At 49.2% G+C, this 20,949-nt stretch overlaps 1 protein-coding gene across 1 annotated transcript in view; it reads right to left on the minus strand.

Annotated features, from left to right (window-relative positions):
- The window catches only part of ONECUT1 (one cut homeobox 1), a 42,077-nt gene extending 27,317 nt beyond the window's left edge, over window positions 1-14,760 (minus strand). Inside the window, exon 1 of the mRNA XM_025919756.2 lies at window positions 13,201-14,760. Coding sequence (XP_025775541.1) covers window positions 13,201-14,305 — 1,105 coding nt within the window. The 5' untranslated portion in view covers window positions 14,306-14,760. The remainder of the gene's footprint in view (window positions 1-13,200) is intronic.
- Between the last annotated feature and the right edge of the window lie 6,189 nt (window positions 14,761-20,949).

Raw genomic sequence — 20,949 nt, forward strand, 5'->3', positions numbered from 1 at the left:
TCTCTTCCATTTCTGACCCAAGTCCTCTTCATTTTCCAGATCTTCAAACTTGTCCTTTCATCACACCCCAAAGTTCTCTTGGCATGCATGCAGACACACACACACACACACACACACACACACACACACACACACACACACACACACACACACACAATCAAAAAGAAGGAAACGAACAGCTATTTGTCTCTCTTTCTCACTAGACTGTAAGTCCTAAGGGACAAGTTGGCTGAATATGCCATCCCCAGTACTGAGCACACGTGCTGTAGCTGGTGCTCAAATGAATAAAAAGCAAGTCTTTCTTTCCATTATCTAATAAAATTTCCTCTTTCACTTGTTTTTATTTTTAAGTTTTTAGTCACATTCCAGTTAACATACATTGTAGTATTAGTTTCAGCTGTACAATAGTGATACAATACTTTCATATAACACCTGTTGCTCATCACAAGTGCCCTCCTTAATCCTCATCACCTATTTCACCCACCCCCCCTCCTCTGGTAACCATCAGTGTGTTCTCTACAGTTAAGAGTCTGTTTCTTGCTTTGTCTCTCTCTTTTTTCCCCCTTTGCTTATTTGTTTTGTTTCTTAAATTCCAAATATGAGTGAAATAATATGGTATTTTTGTCTTTCTCTCTCTGCCTTATTTCATTTAGCATAATACCCTCTAGCTCCAACCATGTCATTGCAAATGGCAAAATTTCATTCTTTTTTATGGCTGAGTAATGTTCCACTGTGAGTGTGTGCATGCGTGCGTGTGTGTGTGTGGCATATATTCTTTATCCATTCATCAGTTGATGGACACTTGGGCTGATTCCATAATTTGGCTACTGTAGACAATGTTGCTCTAAGGCATCCTCTTTCACTTCTTGTGTCCTGTCCACAATTGGCAGAATATAATTTCTAAGAGGGTTGACATTTAGTACATGGCTAGGAACAGGGTAAATGACCATAATGCTGTGAGATTTGTTTGGTCCAAGCTGTTTGAGTTGGGAAGCCAGAAAAAAATCAATCTTTTTCCTCCCCAATGTTAAAATTAAATAACATTTACATCCATGAATGATATGTATATTTAAGTTAGGAAGCCTAGTAACAAAATGAACATTTGTGAAGGCAGCATCCAACAAAAGAACTAAAACAGCAGTTGCATTGTAAAGCTACTTATCTTCTGACCTTCCCCTACTGGAGGTAACCACACTCTGGAATTTGAGTTTATTATTCACTTTTTCGGTTTTTTTAAGTAGGCTTCATGTCCAGCATGGAGCCCAATGTGGGGCTTGAACTCACAACCCTGAGATCAAGACCTGAGCTGAGATCAAGAGTCAGATGCTTTAACTTACTGAACCATCCAGGCACCCCTCTTTTTTTTTTAAATAGCTTCATCATATACTTATGCATCTCTAAACAATAAATTGTTCAGCATTGCTTGCTTTTGAGCTTTGTAAAGGTGATATTGTTCTTTTTTTAAGAGAGAGAGAGAGAGCAGGGGAGGGGCAGAGAGAGATGGAGACAGAATCTGAAGTAGGCTCAAGGCTCAGAGCTGTCAGCACAGAGCCTGATGCAGGGCTCCAACTCAGGAGCTATGAGAACATGACCTAAATGAAGATGGATGCTTAACCGACTGAGCCACCTAGGTGCCCAAAAGTAGTAATGCTTTGATGTGATCTTCCATAGCTTTTTTCCCCTTAATTCAACATTGTTCCTAAGACTCAACTATGCTGCTGTATATAGCTGTAGCTATATATGGTGCAAAATATCATCATAGTATACGACTGCATTAGATAAATATATCACAACTTATGCACTCTTTGTCAATGGACACTTGGATGTTTCTGACTTCTTTGCTCTTATAAACAGTGCTGCTACAGTCTTGTATACATCTCCAGGAGCATCTAGAGATGTGAGTTTACCTAGGGTATATACCAAAGAGTAAAATCACTGGATAGGTGTAGGTTCAGGTTTATAAGTCAATGCCAAATTATCTTTTGAAACAATGGTAACAATTTACATTCCTAACCAGCAGTGTATGAATTCCTGTTGATCCAAATCTTCACCAACAGCTTGTATTATTAGGAGACAGGAATCTCAAACTGCAGCATATTTGTGCCGGAAGGCAGCACTCCTGACTGGATAAGTTGTTTTCTCCTGACAGTTTGACAGGAGAGCCTGACCTGAGTCTTTGCCCAAGAGACGGGCCCCTGGGCCTTACACCTAATGTTGAATCCTGACTTTGGGACAGAGCACTAAGTAGAGACAAAAGATTTTGCTGTGGATACACAGTCATCCAGAAGGCAATCAGTCATAGAATGTGGGACCTGAAAGGACCCTACAGTCAATTCCTTCATTCTACATTTAAGGAGACTGAGGCCCCAGAAAGGGTAAATGACAAGTTCTCTGAGTTAATTAATGCAAGAACTTGTCTCTGGGGCTTTAGATTCTTAGTCCAGGGTTTTTAATTTTAATTTCTTTATTTGTTTTAGTAATGTAAGGTGGCATAAAATGATCTATTAAATTAAAATAACTGTAAGTATCCAAATAAATGCCAATTTATTTTTTAAAGGTAGTTGTTTGACTTATGTGACTGATGAATTTACTAATTTTAGCTTCTCTGCTTATGAAGAAAACAGGGATAATATTGAATTCCACTGGGATAAATAGGGGGAAAATGCAATCTCCACAATTACAGTTGTCAGTATGTAAATTTGACTGTACTAAAAGACACCTATCTCCTGGGGAAAATAATCCTCAATTTTATGTCTGACCATCTTCATCCTTGGATCATTTCATCCCCCCCCCCCCCGAAAATGCTAAACACTGCTTTATAAGTCACTTTTTGTGAGGAAGGCAAACTTCAAATTCAGTTTTTTCAATTCCTCTGTCTCTTATGAGCATTGATAATTAAGCTATCATAAGAGTCTGGGAGCTGTTTGTGAACATTATAGTAAGATAGCCTCAGTAACTTGATGGTTTATAATATCAGATGGCTTTAATATTCAATAATTTATAATATCAGAATGCAGAAAAATACTGAAAAAGGCCAATTTGCAGCTGAGGTACTTAGCACCATTCAGAGTGTGCATAACAATCAAGCATGGCATGATCCCCTGCAGAGGAATCTGTCCTCTTGAATCAAAGCAGTACAAGTGCAACTAGGGAGACGGAGAAGGACTGCTTTACTAGGAAGGGTGCTTATGTGAAGGAAAGTGGCCTCAGAAGACTTCTATGGATATGTTCATTCTGGAGCTGTTCACTTCAGGGAATTCCCTCACCAGCCCTCCCTTGGCTCATCTGCCTAGCTCCTCCCTACACTGAGAATCCATTTACCACTTAAAAATGTCTGCTGATTGGGGCGCCTGGGTGGCTCAGTCGGTTAAGCCTCGGACTTCGTCTAGGGTCATAATCTTGGGGTTCAGGCCCCGTGTCAGGCTCTGCGTTGACAGCATGGAGCCTGCTTGGGATCCTCTCTCTCTGCCCCTCCCCCACTAGCACCCGCGCTCTCTCTGTAAAAATAAATTAATTAATTAATAAACTAATAAAATATCTTCCGGTTTAACAATGTCTGTAGGCTGGCAATAAAGGCTTCCTGTGAGATATCCTTTTTTTTTTTTTCTAATGTCAGGCTAAAACTCAGGAGGTGTTTATTATTTTGGGATGGGGGCTTGGAGAGAACACCAAGAAATTTTGCTAGGAATGCTAACCAAACTGCTGAGGTGCTCCTGGTTCAGGTTTTCCTCCTAGCAGTCATTTTAATCAGCACTTCCGCTATTTAATGAGCTTGTAGTGCCATTACATAATCACCCAGCTCGCTGGATTAATGATGAAAAGAGGAACTGATTTTTCCAGTTGCATCATTTGAAGTAAATGTTAACTTTCTTTCTGAGTCCTTAGTTAACCGCATTAGCGTGACAAATATGTCTTTGTCTAGCATAAGTAATTAGAATTTAATCACTTTAACTGCATCTTAATTATCCCAAATGAATTGAAAGGACATTTAATAGCAAAGATTAAATTGCCTTAATGAACGATTTTTGCGACTCCATCAATACTTGAATCGCGTTAGCCACTCCTCTCACGCACTTCACCTGCAGTGAACACGGGGGTCACTAGGTGGCGCGCTTCGCTCGTTTATTTATTTGATCCTTCTCCGCCACCACCTCCCCGCCCCACCCCCCCCACCCCCCTCCATTGATCTGTTTTAGAAGACAACAGGAAAGAAAGTGAAAAGCTCATAGTTTATTGTGTTCCTTTGATAACCTCTCTTTGGGACTATGAGATCATCATCAGATGCAAAAACGAAAGCAGTGATTTCAGAAACTGTCGATTCTGAGTACCCTATGGCATATGCAAAGGAAGATGAGAGACACACGGATAACTGGAAACACACAGTGTTTGAGGGAAGTTGTAAGTTGTCCTCTGGATGATTGCCAACTTATACACAGAGTCTTAGTTTCATTTATTATTTTTTAGTGCAGGGTCCTAAAATATGAGTAACAGTCAAGCTTGAAATAGCAAGACAGTTACTGATCTGAAGCAAAGAAATGTAATTGCTGTCCAAGTGCAGATCAGAACACCAATGCCTCAAAGTATAGGAGGATTGGGCCTTTGGGCCCTCCTCCAGGCATGAGTCCCAATGGACCAGTCCTACCCACAGAACACATCTAATGATTGATCTTGCCCATCAATAACTGTTTAAATGAACAAATGGATAGGGAGACTTGGGTTCCATGTCTAGCTTTCACACTGCCTTATATTCCCTCTGGCTGCTTCTTCAAAAGAGAGCAATAAAGAGTCTCACTTATAAGTCTTTGGTAAAAAGCCATAAGTTTCCATAAGTAACTTCCTTGAGAGTCTAGAGGAAACACACACTCTTCAATTTCAAGACCTTTATTATGCAGACACTTTCCAGATGGGGTATTTATGACAGCAAATTAGACATCTCCACATTCTAGGTCCACTGACCTGGTGGATCTGTACTAGGCACAGGGTGGAGAGTAAGAGGGTTCTGGGCTTTGAGCTGGGAAAGCTGAGTTCAGGACATCAGTGCTTACCACAGGTAAATTATGTAACCTCAATGAACATGGAAATAGAGAAGATAATAGTAACTACTACTAAACTAGTGGCTCCCCAACTTTGCTGCTCATTAAAATTACCTTAGAGCTCTTAAAAATCCCAATGCCCAGGTCATGTCCTATACTAATTGCACCAGAATATCTAGGGTTTTAGCTAGGAATCATATCTGTAAAGATCCCTAAGTGATTCCAACATGTAGCAAGATTTGGGAGCCACTCAAATAGGCAGTGAATATTAAATAGGAACACCTATGCCCTCACACAGTACTTGACTAATAGAACATACACAACAGACATAAGCCCCTTCTTTATTAATTGCCATGACAAATTGGATGGGTAGTACTTCAGGGGTTGGTTCTGTTTAGCTGTTGGTTTACCAAATTGTCTCATTTAAAGGAGAAGAAAAATTCTAGAAGCTGTTTTCCAACTTGATAATGTAACACCTTTAGGAAGAACACAGTGTAGATGATTCTGTAGCAAGACTCAGTGATAAAACATAAATTCCTATGTTTATATCAAATCATCAGACTTTCTCAGAGATAAGCAAATAGCATATGACTTGACTCAGATGAGGACTTTAAGATACAAAACAGGTGAACATAAGGGAAGGGAAGCAAAAATAATATAAAAACAGGGAGGGAGACAAAACATAAGAGACTCTTAAATATAGAGAACAAACAGAGGGTTGCTGGAGGGGTTGTGGGAGTGGGGATGGGCTAAATGTGTAAGGGGCTTAAGGAATCTACTCCTGAAATCATTGTTGCACCTATGCTAACTAACTTGGATGTAAATTATAAAAAATAAATAAATTATTAGGTAAAAGAAAAAAAAGAAGAAAAAAAAAGAAAAAATATTATAATGAAGGAGAAAAAATAATCAGACTGTCTTGTGATTGGTGTAGTCATGTAATCCAATCTTATCACTTCAAGAGGAAATTAAGCTTCACTAGTATTAACATACTTGTCACAAAATAAAAACCTGTGCATATCTATTGATAGAAGACAGGAATTTATGATTGTGCACTAAATTCACACCTATTAGAAATCAGTTTTTTTTTAACTGAACTCTATGAAACTGACACTTTTCATGGAGAAATAATGTGGCTTTCTTCTCCCAAAGGTGGTTATTCATCTTACTTAAGTAGAGACATGATGAAAATAGTATTTAATGAATGCTTTTATCCAGAATGATGAGAAATCTATTCTCTAACTACCATTACTTCAATAAGACCTCCTTCTATTGCTACCCTAGGCTGGGGACCATTCAATTTTAGCAAGAGTGTGGAGATTCTGCTGTTTTAACTGAAATGAAACTAGGCATTTCTCATCCAATCCATGATGGCTCCATGGTTGATTTAAAACATTAAGCTGGTGTTTAACTATTCCAATATGTGGAGTTTACAAAGAGCACTGAGCACTATTACTTGGAGGACAAGGCTTCTAGCTATGGATTTTGAGGAGCAAGACAAAAAGAACCTCTTTTTAAATTACCCACCTCCATCAGGCTTGAGGATTTTCTTTCTTACAAGGAAATCAAGAATAAATTTTACTGATATACCCTGTAAGAGCTATTTCCTCTGAGAACTTTGGGTAGTAATGACTATTTGATTAGTTGAATTTCCCATGAATGTGGAAATGATGACATCAAAACAGCTCATGTAACAACCTTCTTAAGGACCTCGTAGATTAGAGATGACTATAGATTTTCCCCAGCACGGATCAAAGGGACTGAATTGAACGTTTTAGCTTAATGATCCAACCCCTGTCACACCCATAGGGACTCGAATTCTGATTTTGTAAGCGGGTGTGCACGTGTACTCAGACACACACAGAAAGCTGTCGGGGAGGGACGAAAAGATCAATCACCGGCTTGACGAGGACAGGTTTGATCTTTTTGATTACTTGACTGTGCCAGTGTATATTCCTGGCAGGGCCTCAAGATTTCTCATAAACTTCAGAATATTAGCTGTTAGTTTTCACTTCCTTACTACAACTCTTCAAAGGCATCCTACCCACTTTCCAGCAGCAAAGAGAAACTGGAACAGGCTAGCCAGGCGGGGCCCTGTCCAGGGTCCTGACGCCGCACCAAGACTCCAGGCCGGTCGGCCTCTGTAGGCCCTTTCAGCCACCCTACACTAGGGGAAACAAAGACCTCCAAGCTCAAAGCCTCAGGGCTGCCTCCAGACTCCCGTCAGTTAGCTAGAAGGGGAAACAACAAAACAAAGGAACCACTAATCCACACATCCAGTACTGCATCTCCCAGCCCCAGCCTCCGGGGTCACCTGCTTTCCTCAAACAAAAACATGCCAGCAAAAGTATAATTTGGATAGAAAATCCAAATGTGAATTTTGTTTCGAGAGGTCAGAGTTGGGGTGCACTTTGGGGGGCATGGCAATTTTGTCTCATTAGTGGAGTAACACCCAGACATTGTCAGGAGCCAAGATAGTTCTACTATGTATCCCTTTCTTCCTCCTTCACACCCTTTTCCTATCAAAAAATAATTACTGTTTTGCAAATCACTAGGATAAGATGTTCTAAAAACAAAGCCATGGCAAGTATCCCTTTCCTATCCGCAGCATGTTGAACCACTGGAGGCTTGCTTGGTGGCCGGCTGCAGCAGCCTGCAGGGGGCGTATGCAGCTATCGCCGCACACAACCCATCAGGCCACCTGGGGAAGCTGAGCCCAGTGGAGGGCATCTGGGAGGGCAGGATTTCAGCTCTGCACAGGGCAGTGAGGCTCAATGCTTGAAGGTAAAGAAAGATGCGGCATGGGCTCCGAGTTGCTTTGTTGTTACAACACAGGTATTGTTGGCACAGTCTGTCCCAAGTGCCAGTAGCAAAACAGCTATGACAGGGTCTGTCTCTCTAGTGACCACTACATCCCTGGGGCCAGCAGATCACTCTGGCTGATCCTGATCACCCTTTGGGCACTTCCAAGGCACTGGGGCTGCACCTGCTGGTGGGACAGCCAGCTGCCATCAGAATGGGGTTATCTGTCTCAAGCAGCCATCCTGCATGTGCTAACACTAGGGTTACAGACAATAACCACCAGGCTTCCTCATGCCTCAATAACAGGTATTCCTATACCAGTCAAATAGTTGGCTCCAATCTTCACCGTATGCACACTTTTTTTTTTAATATATGAAATTTATTGTAAAATTGGTTTCCATACAACACCCAGTGCTCATCCCAAAAGGTGCCCTCCTCAATACCCATCACCCACCCTCCCCTCCCTCCCACCCCCCATCAACCCTCAGTTTGTTCTCAGTTTTTAACAGTCTCTTATGCTTTGGCTCTCTCCCACTCTAACCTCTTTTTTTTTTTTTTTTTCCTTCCCCTCCCCCATGGGTTTCTGTTAAGTTTCTCAGGATCCACATAAGAGTGAAACCATATGGTATCTGTCTTTCTCTGTATGGCTTATTTCACTTAGCATAACACTCTCCAGTTCCATCCACGTTGCTACAAAAGGCCATATTTCATTTTTTCTCATTGCCACGTAGTATTCCATTGTGTATATAAACCACAATTTCTTTATCCATTCATCCATCAGTTGATGGACATTTAGGCTCTTTCCATAATTTGGCTATTGTTGAGAGTGCTGCTATAAACATTGGGGTACAAGTGCCCCTATGCATCAGTACTCCTGTATCCCTTGGATAAATTCCTAGCAGTGCTATTGCTGGGTCATAGGGTAGGTCTATTTTTAATTTTCTGAGGAACCTCCACACTGCTTTCCAGAGTGGCTGCACCAATTTGCATTCCCACCAACAGCGTATGCACACTTCTTAACACCAAGTGTTCCTTCCTCTCTTCACTGGCATCTGTGCTCCCTAGTGGGGACTATAAGAAGGATCCCACACCCTCAAGGGATCAGGTACAGGCTGAGAGAAAGGCCCATGCAGAGCTTTTTGGTGACTGTCCCTAAGGATGAGAACTTTTGGATTCCTGCTGGGCTGGTGTGGGGGGGGGGGAGTGGGGGGGGGCTGGGGAGGGGTCGACAGTCAACTCCTTGAGCACATGGCCACTATTCACCCTGAGGGAATGGGGGTTCTTTGAGACTCCTCTGGTCTCCTCCTGACAACTGGCTGCCCCCACCATTGCATGTTGGGAGAAGGTGCTCCCTTCTCCTCCACCACTGCCCCTCCTCCCCAGTCCCACTGGCTCCTGGGCTGCTAGGAAGATGAGGTTGGCCGCGCCCGCAGGCCCTTTGTTTGAATTGCAGTGGACTGGGAGAAGCTGCACCAATGTGAGAAGTGGGGCTTGAGAGAACCAGTCCATTTGGTACCTTCTCCTATTTTGGGGCCCAGGAACGCTTCCAGTTCCTATGTCCCCATATGCCCAGTCCTAGTTTTTCTCCTGGCCTGGGAGTCTTTGAGATTTGGGGAAGTGAGGTTCCCAAGGCCCAGCATTTCACTCCTTCTTGGCTCACTTGGCCCAGGGATGTGAGGGGACAGTTGAAATGTCACCCACTGGGATAAATATTAACAAAAAGCAAATGGACTTGCAAGGAGGCCAGTTATCAATCAACCAGACCACAAGGCCACTTATGGCAAACACAGCCCAGGTTGGTCCCGGTGAGACTTTCTCATGGCCACTTCCTGGCTGAACATTCTCCCTTACACACATACCCCCAGACTCAGGCTCTCCTCCAGGTCTTTCTGTGGCCAATTCTGGACAAGAAGGGGGTGCAGTCCCAGATGCAGGAGATCTGGAAGGCTCCCTGGCTGGCATTGTTTGGAGGTTCCCTTCTCTCAGGTACCCCACGGTCAAAGGGGCCTGGCACCCATCCCTGCCTGAGCCTGGGGCCTCTGGGCTTTGCTTCCTGGGTCCATGGTGCTGTACCCTCGGGTAGTGCACATTCCAGCCTCTTCCTAGGCTGACAGCTCCTCTATTGTGGCCAAAGCCTTCCGGAATCTTTAATTGGAAACTAATCTCGGGGTCTTAATAGGCGCCCACCCACCCATACAGTCCAGCCCGCCCATGCCTACTGAGGATGAGAAGCAGCAGTGTACTTTAATGGGGCAGCAGCAAGTATTAGGTTGAAGGAACACATATTGATTTTTTAAAGGTACTTAATTTGGTGAGAATTTCCTCCTGTCTCCCATCTTCCACCAAGCCAATGTAATATTGTAAGGAGAAAGCACCTCCCCAAACACACTGCCACGAGTGGAGGTTTTACACTTGATCTTAGCCAAAAGGCCGAGCACCAGTGTAGGTTTTGACCCTCCGCAACAGGCTTCGTGGAGCCTGGGCACCCGGAAGAGGATGGAGAAGCCACTCATCGCAAAAAAACCACCCAGCGGGATAGGGACGACGTTGAGGGTCTTTAGTGCAGCAGCGAGTCAAACTGCAAGGGGCATCTCTGTGCGTGGAGGCTGATGATGGCAGTAATGTCCCCAGCCCCGACCAAAGTGTCCTGCAATGCATTTAAATCTGCACTTGGGGCCTACTAGAGATTATTTGGAGACTTCAGGAAAAGGCCTCACGCCCTCCTCACCCCACCCGGGAAATGCAAATGTTAAAGGAATGGCTCTTTGTTCTTCGGTGACTTTAAAATAGGTCGTGGTTCCTGCAATATAATGGGATTGTTCCCGGTTGGGCTCACTCTGCAAGCGTCCCCATCCCAGCCTTTTCAACCCCTTCAATTAAGTTAAAGAAAGAAAATTAAACGTTCAGCGCTCCATCCGGGTCCTAAGATATGGATTCCACTTGGGGTTGGGCACCAAAGCTTGTCCTGACACAGTATCCGATTTTCCTTTTTTTATATTTTTTCCCCCCAAGAAAAGGCCACGTGCCTGGGCCGAGCTCAACTCGCCTTTGGCTGCTGGGTGCCAGACCGTTGCCCCTTAGATAGCTTTCTGGGTCCGGTGAGGCTGGCCCAACCTTCCCACATGACGGCCCCAGTACTCGTGCTACTCCCTCAACAGCACTGCGGTGCCCACGCGTGTAGGTCAGAGGTCGCTCGCGCAGATCACGGTACTAAGTCGGGTTTCCAGGGCTGGGGGTCATCTGTGAGCAGAACCTGTCAGTCTGATTTTCCAGGATGCGACGGGGGGGGGGGGCGCAGAAGGGAAAGGCGGTCACTGGCGTCTCGAGCAAGCACCTTCACCAGGCTGGGGATGGGGGGTGAGTACCAAGCTTCCCTGAGGGGATCCCTCTTCATTTCCACCCCGTTCCTCCATTTCCTCTGCCCCACAGGCGGGCCTGTGAGAGCACTGCTGGTTAAAAGGTCCTCAAGCCGGAGTACCAGGCTGACGCCGGCGTGTGAAAAGGCACTGACTACTTTGGGCTCCTGCAGAGGCAGAGCAAGTCAGGGAGAAGGGTAGCTGTTTCTCCTGCTCCTTGTGGAACTTCAGCTGCCCTAGGGTCTTGGTCAGCTCACACGGATGGGAGGCGATATGGTGTATGCACACAGGGATAGGGAATGGATTCGCGGGAACCCCGGAGGGCACCTTGTCAATCTCTCTCTCCTAATCTTCCTGTCCTATCCCCCCCGTCCTGACTTCCAGGCGCAAGCTGTAATAGCCTGCGCGGAGACATTGCTTGGAACCAGGAGCGCAGGGCTGGGCTGGAAAAACTGGCGGGGCACAGGCTCCGCCAGTGCTGAGGACCGCTGAGAGGCCAGGAGCGCCCAGACCCTAGGAGTGCTTTGGGTAGCATCCGGCTCCCGCCGCAGGCTCACTGGCACGCCGGCACCTGCCTCCCTCCAGCTTCTCATTGGCCCGCACGAGGTGGGGGAGGGGGCTCTGGCCTCTCGCTTTGATTTTAGACTGTGAAACGCCTCAGTGCCCCCGGCTCTGAGCGGATTGACTGTCTCTCATTCTCCAGGGACGAATTAATGGAGAACGATCAGTTAATTAACAAACCCTCATTCCGGCTTTTACCTTTCTCTTCGCCAGGACTCAGGCCAGGGCACCAGGCTGAGACTGGGGCGGGGGGAGTAGCACGGACCCAGGAGTCAATCAAGTCTGCCGGTCTCATCAAACCGTGTCCGCCCTCGGTTGCCCTTGGCTCTACCTCCCCGTGTGTCCTCTGCCCTCCGGGGTCGCCGAATCCGCTTGAAATCTCCAGTGTGATTCAGCCTGGGCTAAGCTGTCCCCTCAGCCTGCTTCCAGGAGCTTTCCTTGAACCTTGGCTTTGAGAAACTGAGAAAGCTAGGCGCTGTCTGTGCAGAGCCGAGGAGACATTCCTGCTCAACTCAGAAACACCGGGCCTCCGGGTTTCGCGCCTGGGAGACCTCTGCTCGCAGACTTGGGGGTCATGTCCACACTTTCACCCCCTTGCATGGGGATTCACTCGAAACACCAAGCAGAGGAAACCAACACACAAAACAACAAAAACGAAATGCGAAGTCGTAAACTAGCCGGCAGCAAAGGCGGTCCGTGGGCTCAGCTGTAAGCTCCCTAGCTGCTCCGCCCGCACTCACCCTTACCTCGGCACCATCTGCCTTCCTTTCCCTTCCACAGCCGGTTACTAGGGTAGAGTGCGTGCTCTTAACACAGCGTCGGCGCCAAACACACCCTCCGTCGGCTTCAGAACCTTTACCCAAACTCTCAGAGTGCGCTCCCCATCCCTCCCACCCCTGCCTCGCGCCAATAGAGTAAGCTCCGGAGGGGGTCACCGCCGTAAGTTCAGCCAAACGTGGGCGGGCAGCTGCTGCACACTCCTACCCAACACCCGGGCGTGTGCCAGGAGTACTGCCTGGCAGAATCTGCGCGCAGTTCCACTCACTCGTCGCCTTCCTCTTCCCAAACCCGGAGCGTCCAACTGATAAGCGACGCACAGACGTATCCAGCCAGGTGCCGGGGTCTCCCTTCGCCTCCGGCGGTGAGCGCTTCCAGCACTGTCTCCCAGCATAAATGCGTCCCGTCCCCGCAGTCGCCCAGGCGGTACCGCTCAGCTCCCGGAGCCTACCACAGCCCAATGCACTGAGTTCTGGAGGAGGCGGTCTGCACCTGGGAGCCTTGTGCTGGCTCTTCCAGGCCCAGGGGAACCCCCCTCCCTTCTGGGGGAGGGGGGGAAAGGAGAATGGGATGAAGCGTGCCCAACCCTCTCTTTTCCCTCCCTTCTTCGGCCCCTTCAGCTTCCCCAACCTCTGATCTCCCCCACGCGCCCAGCTCCTTGGCCGGCTCACCTGCCAAGCGGAGCGCAGACATGCGCTGGAACTCGGGCTCCTGCAGCCACTTCCACATCCTCCTGAAGGTCTCCCGTCCGGACTTGAGTTTGCTCCAGGGTTTGGGGTTGCGCAGCAGGTCCGAGAGGGTCCCTTGGGAGCGGCAGAGCACCCTCTGCGCGAAGATGGCCTGTGGGATGCTATAGCGCTTGAGCTCGGTGGTGATACGCTGCGCCACCTCTTTGGTATTGATCTCTTCCATCTGCCCTGAATTACTTCCATTGCTGACCTGTGCGCCGGTCACCGAAGGGTTGGGCTCCCGGGCCGTGCCCAGGAGCTGCCCGTGGCCCTGGGCGTTCAGGTGGGCGTGAGGGTGGTGCGGAGGAAGGCCGTTGATGGGCACCATGCCAGCCGAGGTGGGCGTGAGGTGCTGCTCCCCGTGACGGCCGAGCATGGCCGGGTGGTGGGCTTCGAAGCCGTTGGGGGTGAGCATCTTGTCAGTGGGCATAGCGGCGCCCGGGTGGGCATAGTGAGGGAGCCCTTGCTGGGAGTTGTGGATGCCGCCGAGCCCGGAGCTGGAGAGGGGCGAGAGGCTCTGGCCCATGCCGGCCACGTCCTTGTGGTAGGGGGTATAGAGGTTATTCATGGAGGCCAGCCCGCGCTCGTCCCGCATGAGCGTGAAGCTACCGCTCACGTTGCCCGCCAGGCGCTGGTGGTGGTGCGGGTGGTGGTGGTGATGGTGGTGGTGGTGATGGTGGGGGAACTTGTCCGAGACGGTGGAGATGGGCGGCAGCGGCTGCAGAGGGGTTAAGGTGGTGTAGGTGGTGGGCATGCTCATACCTGGGGGAGTCTCGCAGGCCATGGTCATAGTGGGGTGCAGGGGGCCGGCCAGGCTGTGCTCGGGGGCCCGATGGTGGTGGTGGTAATCGCCGCCGCCGCCGCCGCCGTCCAGCAAGGACGCCATGCCCATGGAACGAGGGTGCGCGGGGGGCAAGTGACTGCCACGGTGCGCCACGGAGCTTCGCGCGTGGGGACTGCCGCCCAGGAGGTCGGCAGGAGCGGGCACTGGCTCATGGCTCACCCCGTGCAGCTCGCCGATCGCCTCCATGGTCAACTGCGCGTTCATCGTGATCCGGGCGAGCGGGCGGCGGACACAACATCGATGAGGCCGGGCAAAGGCGGCGAAGGGCGCACGCAGTCCGGTCTTCACATCGGCTGCCGGCGACTGTTGCCTGCCTGCCTTCCTTCCTCTCACTGTGGGGCTCTGTCTCCCTCTCTGAGTGTCTCGCCTTCCCTCTTGCCCCCACCTTCCCCTCTGCGTCCTCGGCTTTTTTTTAAATATTAATTTCCAAAAAGGATCCGTGCCGTTGGGCGAGCGCGGAGCCCCCAGCCCGCCCGCCCCTGGCCCCCTCTCGCCCTTTCCTTCTCAGAATTCTGAGGCCCCCGGCTCCCCTGACGCAGCCCGCGCGTCTTCGGCGGCTGCTTTTTGCCCGCGCCGCTGGCCAGCTCCAGCCATGGCTCGGTTACTGTTGCAGACTCTGTGGCCGCGGTTCCGCCGCCGCTGCCGCCGCCGCCGCCGCCGCGGCCCGCCCTCACGCCCGCCGGGCTCTGCGCGCAGGCGCGCGGCTCGGCCCCGCCCCCTCGGCCACCGCGCGGTAGGCCCGTGACGTCCCCATACAAATGATGGAAGGGGGGCTCCGCGCCTTAACAGCGGCTCTGGGTGGCCCTGGAGCGGCGCGCACGTGCGAAGGCCTGGCGTGGACCGCGACCTGGGGAGGCCAACGCAACCGCTGGAGACTTGCACCCCTCTCGGCTCTCTGGCTGGGGTGCGCTTTCACCCAGCAACGTTTCCTGGGCTCCCATCCCGGGAGGCGCGCTACGCCTGGAGAGCCCTCACCCCTCCGTCCAGTTGCTGCTTCTCGGTGTAGATTGCCCAGAGAGCCTCAGCCAGTGTCGTTACTCCTTACACTCTGGTCTACCAAGCTTTTCCCCAGAGGGCTTCTGGGAGTCCGCGCTATCCCCATCCTCAAACGCTTGGCCTCTTTGGAGGGAGTAGAAGCAAATATCTTAAATGCCTTGGTCAGCTTGGTGCCTGTTGACCCGACAACCTCCATCCTTCCTGATAATCCTCTGCCCACCCTTCCTCTTACACGCGCGGGAGAGGAGAACGCTCAGTGCCACGAGCTCGGGCCCGGCCATACCTCTCTGTCCCCCGCCGCCTGGGTCCTTCTTCATCTCAGCTGATAATTAAGGCGGCGTGCCACTTCGCGAATGACTGTGTGTGTGTGTGTGTGTGTGTGTGTGTGTGTGTGTGTGTGTGTGTGTATTGGGGGTAGGGAGTGCTCTGGTGGGTTCCCACGTTAACTTCTGGGTGCTGGTGGGGCTGCCGAGGCGCGAGCTGTTCTGCGGTTGCTCTAAGGCCCTCGTGGTGAAACACCCAGAGGACGCTGCTTGTGGGAAGAACTGACGCCGGCAGTGTGGACCTGGCGCGCCGGTCTCCGCTTGGCCCGTAGGGACGCCCTCTTCCCGGCGTCCCCGAGAGAAGCCTCCAGATTTGAAAATCAATTCAGCCTCGGGCGTAATTGTCCGCTTCCCACAATCACGCTCCAATCTGGAATCGAACCTGGTCCTTGGGCTTGGTGGGGACGCGTGGGGAGGCCCCCAGTGTGGGACGTACACCCGGCTACCACATGCCGAGGCTTTCTTTCATTTACAAAAGAGAGAAAAAAAAATCCGTAACAAAAGGCAGAGCCTTGTCTGCTTAGGTGCTTTCATCCCTCAGAGAAAGGACAGATGTGCCCATTGTCCAGCCCTCGGCAGTTACGACCGGGTCAGCGCCGAGCCTCAGCCCCAGGCAAGCAGTGGTCACAATGGGGGACAGGCTCTCAGAGCCTGGGTTATCTGGACCTGGATGTGGAACAAAGCGTGTGTGGCCTTCTCTGGGCCAAACTTAGACTGTACGTTCCTTTCCTGGGGCACTTAATCAGAGCCCACCAGCAGTGTCTCTGCTGAAAATGTTCTTAGACCCTAGGAGAGGCCAGGGCTGAGGTAGGGGGAGTAGTGGTGACTGAGTCCCCTAAGCAAACACTTGAGCCACACAATCCTTGGGAGAAACTTCCAATCAGCTAAGGCATGAGCAGGCCCATCTCTTTATCTAGTTCCCTGACAAAACCAGGGCAACATCATGATCCAGGTAGATTAAGGCCAGTGGGTACAGTCCAACTTGACTTCCTTGAAAGTGGTCATGTCCTGGGATTGGTTAATCTGGTTGGTTTCATCACCAGAGGCATGCCTATCTTGTCCAAATAATGCTTGTGGAGGCCCAGGAAATGGGAATGCATCTTGAAGGACTTAGTGTCTACCTGCACAGTGAACATTTAGGAATTTAATGCCCCCAGAAAAGAAAAGTTTTTTTTTGGGGGGGGGAACACACTGACATAAAGAAAGTCAGGGAACACAGTTACTCTATTTAAACTTATATCTACACCTAAACTATTCACACACACACACACACACAAAAGCATAAAACACAGTTTCTGCCTACTGAATCACAATATATTGGTGGGAAGCTGTATCCTTGGTTCCTTATTGTTTCTGTTCTCTTTTCTTACAACACAGAGTACGTAGCTCTCATATGAGACCAGACAATAGCTTACCGTAGCAGGCTGCCTTTGAGCTAAACCTGTGAGCTAAACCATTGTGTATCCTCCCCACCCGCACATATTTTAATCCCCTTGAAATGATTGATTTGCCCTTATGACAACTCTCTTCCAAAAGACAGTTTGTTAAAAGAAAGATGTGAATATCACCAAGTGCACAAAGTGTTCATGGTTTTCTCTTTGTGTAAGTAATTAGGGACTTGATCTTGGAAACTCTCCATGTGTGGTTCCCAGCTGGGCCCCTGGAGCCTATGAAGAGGGCTGGGATCAGGTGAGCTCAACATTGGCCCCCACCCCCTACAAAAAGAGGGTCTGGTTCAGTCTTGGTCTCTAAAGGAGAAGTCAAAGGAAAGATCTGTGTAAGTGTTATATATGTTAAAGTAATGTGTGAACAGGACTTGCTTTTGGTTTGCAAATCTCCCTAATCTTTCTTGGCTCTTCACACCTCTCATAACCATTGTTTACCTGTAGTTGACCCAAATTGCAATGATTTTTAAAGAAACATTGTATTCTTATTCGACCTTTTGGAAAATTTTCCTGTTACTAAGGATGGGTGATGAGTGGTAAGGATGCTCTTAAGCTTAGTTAAGGTGAATATACGTGTGTGTGTGTGTGTGTGTGTGTGTGTGTGTGTGTGTGTGTGTGTGACAGACACTAGATGGATTGCCAACTGCTGGAGGGCTTCGATAGCTTTTCATCATTTTGTTCCTCTCTTGCTTCCCCCGCACCCCACCTTCCAGTGCCAACACAATGCCTGGTACCCATCAGGTGCACTATGGGTAAAGAAATAATTAGAGCTCAAGAGGGGCCCCTTAAAACTACTTGGCTGGTCAGTGTATACAATTACAGGATGCTGTTCAATTTTTTATGACAGTCAAGAAATTTAAGGGGAGGGCTTACTGTCAGCCGGTTAGATTTTGAGTAGAAGCATGGAAATTAATGAAAAAAAAAATAGGGCCAATCACCACCACGAAATTACATACATGTATATATTTAAGAAGGAAAGAAATGTTTGTTAGTGGCAATATTTTCAGTGCAGAAACAAGATTTTCAGACTGCTTATTTTGTAAATGTTGGGTGGCAGTGGTTGGGCGGATACAGTCCTTCCTGTACTGAGTGGGCCACAGCTTGCCATGTAACTCTACCATGCTTAGAAGAGAGACTGGGAATAAGGCCATTTCTCTAAATGCTGGACACACAAAATTCTCTCAGAACCTTCCATAAGTTTCAGAATTCCTGTGTTAGTTCTTCTTGTGAGTTATAGAGATGTAACCTGGCTCAGTTCTAGTTTTTAGGACCATTCCAAAAAAATGTTTCTAGCCCCTCTGAGCCATTAAATGTTTACTTCCTATTTGTTGACCATACAAACAGCAAACCTGGTGTCAAGGGCAGATTCTCCCATCCAGGGCTCCAGGGGAGGCTGACTTCTTGGCTAGAGCCTCAGAATGTAACTCACCAGAATTTCTGATGCCTGTAGCAAGTCTAAAATTAAACTCCTGGTGAGGAACCATTTCTATGGGGTCTGGCAACAGTAGGGAACTTGATAACTGTGGAGTGAAGTGTTTGGCCCTGGATGCTTCCTGCCAGCCTCTCCTGTCCTTTACACCTCTGTAGGAATTTTATTCAGAAAATTGCTGTTAGTTTAGAATAGAACACCAAAAAATTCAGAAGTGACCTGGTGATTCACTATTGAAAACCATTTTTTTAAATTAGTCAATGGCTTCTCCCCCCTCTCTGGGGGCCGAGGAAGTGGTAACCAATTATTCTAGCCCTCTTTGTCAACCTTTGATCTTCTATTTAGCATATAGTTTTTATTCATCTCTTAGGTTAACTTTTTTCCCTTTTTAAAGAAAAAGAAAACCTAACAAACTAAATTATGGGTTTTGCCCATGACAATATATAATATGTGTGTCTATGAGTATGTGTGTGTGTGTGTGTGTGTGTGTGTGTGTGTGTGTGTGTGTGTATATATATATATATATATATATATATATATATATATATATATATAAACTGTACTTTTGCATTCGCCTTTGTTTCATTTCCTACCCACTCCTTCTAAGTCCCAAAGAGAAGATGCACTGGAGAAGGGCCCGTGCCAACCCCTCCTGACTCGGGGTTCTAGAAGGTTCAAGGGTTGCGTTCCAGGAGATGCGAGAGGCAGTGGTCTCAGGATGTCAGCGGTCCTGATAGAGCATCTCTGATTACTTCCTCTCTTGGGCCATCTTGTAAGCCAGAGGCGGATTCTCATGGGCTTAAATCCATTCCACTCTGGCGAGGGCTTATTAAGGCATCAGAGCGCTGAAGGGAAAAGGGGTGTCCTGATGCCGTGGGGCTGCGGGAAGGGTTCAAAGCTTCTGGGTGACGCTCTGGCCAGAGGACCAGGCGCTGGACGCGGTCAGCTCTATTCCGGGAGAGTTGACCTTCTCTCGCCAACCCTTCCATGGATTTCCTTGGTCTTATCTCTGTATGGTTGAAGCATATCACAAGGAGAGACCTATAACGGCTGCGGAGGACGACGAATTTTTTCAGTTTTGGGGCGATGCTTAACAGGCTCCTCTTCTCTTTCTGGATTAGCCACGCTGGGGGGGGGGGGTGCGGGTAGAAAGTAGCAGTGCTGGGTGCTAGGGAGGACCGGGACAAGGGAGAAGGGTCCCTTTTGGTGCAAGGCAAAGTGACTCAAGTGAGTAGAACTCGGAACAAAGAGGGCTGGCGGAGGACAAAGTCGGCTCACGACGGTCTCCGATGCACCAGCCTCCAGGCCTGATGAACACAGGGGTGAAAGTCGCAGGTTTCGGCCCAGCCTGAGACTGGAGAGGCTGGGACCAACCACCCTTACACCATGTAGATTGCAGGCTCTGCGGTCGGGCGCACAGCCCACTTGGCGGGCTTCTCCGCAGCCTCGCAGGATAACGTCTACCCGGGCCGAGAACAGCTGCACTTGGGAAGGAAAACTCTTTAAACAAATCATTTTGGTGTCTAATCAATTAGTGTTTGCGCAGTCAAGTACCATAGATTTAACAGAATAATCGTTACTGCCCTTGTCTTTATTTGACCCGCAGACACCTAGAAGATTTAAAAATGAAACGCCGGTGTTCCGGGCTCCCCACCCCTTGACGGCGCTTCCCTCCACGCTCAGCAGGGCCCCCTCAGGGCCCTTTGTTTTCTCCTGGCCGAGCCTCCCTGTTCCCTCCCTTCCTTCATCTGTTCTTTCCCCTTCATATTTTCCGCTCTTCTTTCTTTTCTTGCCCATCTGGCCCTGTCCACATTGCTAGTCTCGGCTTCCTCGTCCCTTCACTCCCCGACTTGCGCGCGAACCCATCCTCGGAGTATGGGACCCCTCGTGCTCTGAGCGAGTGCGCCAGCCTTTGGCCCGCGCGCCATTCCGGCGCAGGATTATTAAATCTCTGGGGCCCAGAAATCTGTTCCTCGGACCTTCACCCTCTGACCCTGAAGCTCACTTTCCCGTCTCCACCCGAGCCACCCGAGCCACCCGAGCCACCCAAGACCACCCGAGGCCCAAGGGGTCCTGAGAGTGCCCGTTAGCTTCCCCAGAGTTCGGAAAAGACTTTCACCTGGGCAGCGGGGCGTGTGCGTCGCAGTGTCTTGCCACATAAATATGGTGACCCAGGGCGCAGGAGGGGTCTTGAGAAGAAAATCTGAGAGCGCAACCTTGGCCTCCAACCCACGAAAGCGGGCCGTGGAGGCAGGGCCTGCGGGGTGGGGGCGGCGTCCCTAGGGATTGGGGTGTTTTGTGTATTTGTGTGTGTGTGTGTGTGTGTGATGCAAGGGGGGGGGGTGGAGAGAGAGAGAGAGAGAGAGAGAGAGAAAGAGAGGTGTGAATGTGTCGTTTCTCCGAGTCTTGCTTCTCTGAGCCCGGTTGACGCCCAAGGGTTGGGGGAGGGAGGGTGTTGGGAGGGTCTGCAGGAGGTCATGAATAGCTGCTCGTGTGTCTCTCTCTCCACCTCGTGTGTCTTTTTTTTTTTCAGGCCTAACCTCTGTGTGTGTGTGTGTGTGTGTGTGTGTGTGTGTGTGCGCGCGCGCGCATGTATTTGTGTAGGCACGCGGGCTGTGCGCCCCGCCCGGCCTCGGGCCACCAAGGCTGGGATGT

This window comes from Puma concolor, chromosome B3, assembly GCF_028749965.1.
Source record: "Puma concolor isolate L17-30 chromosome B3, mPumCon1.1.hap2, whole genome shotgun sequence".
NCBI classification, from domain to species: Eukaryota; Metazoa; Chordata; class Mammalia; order Carnivora; family Felidae; genus Puma; species Puma concolor.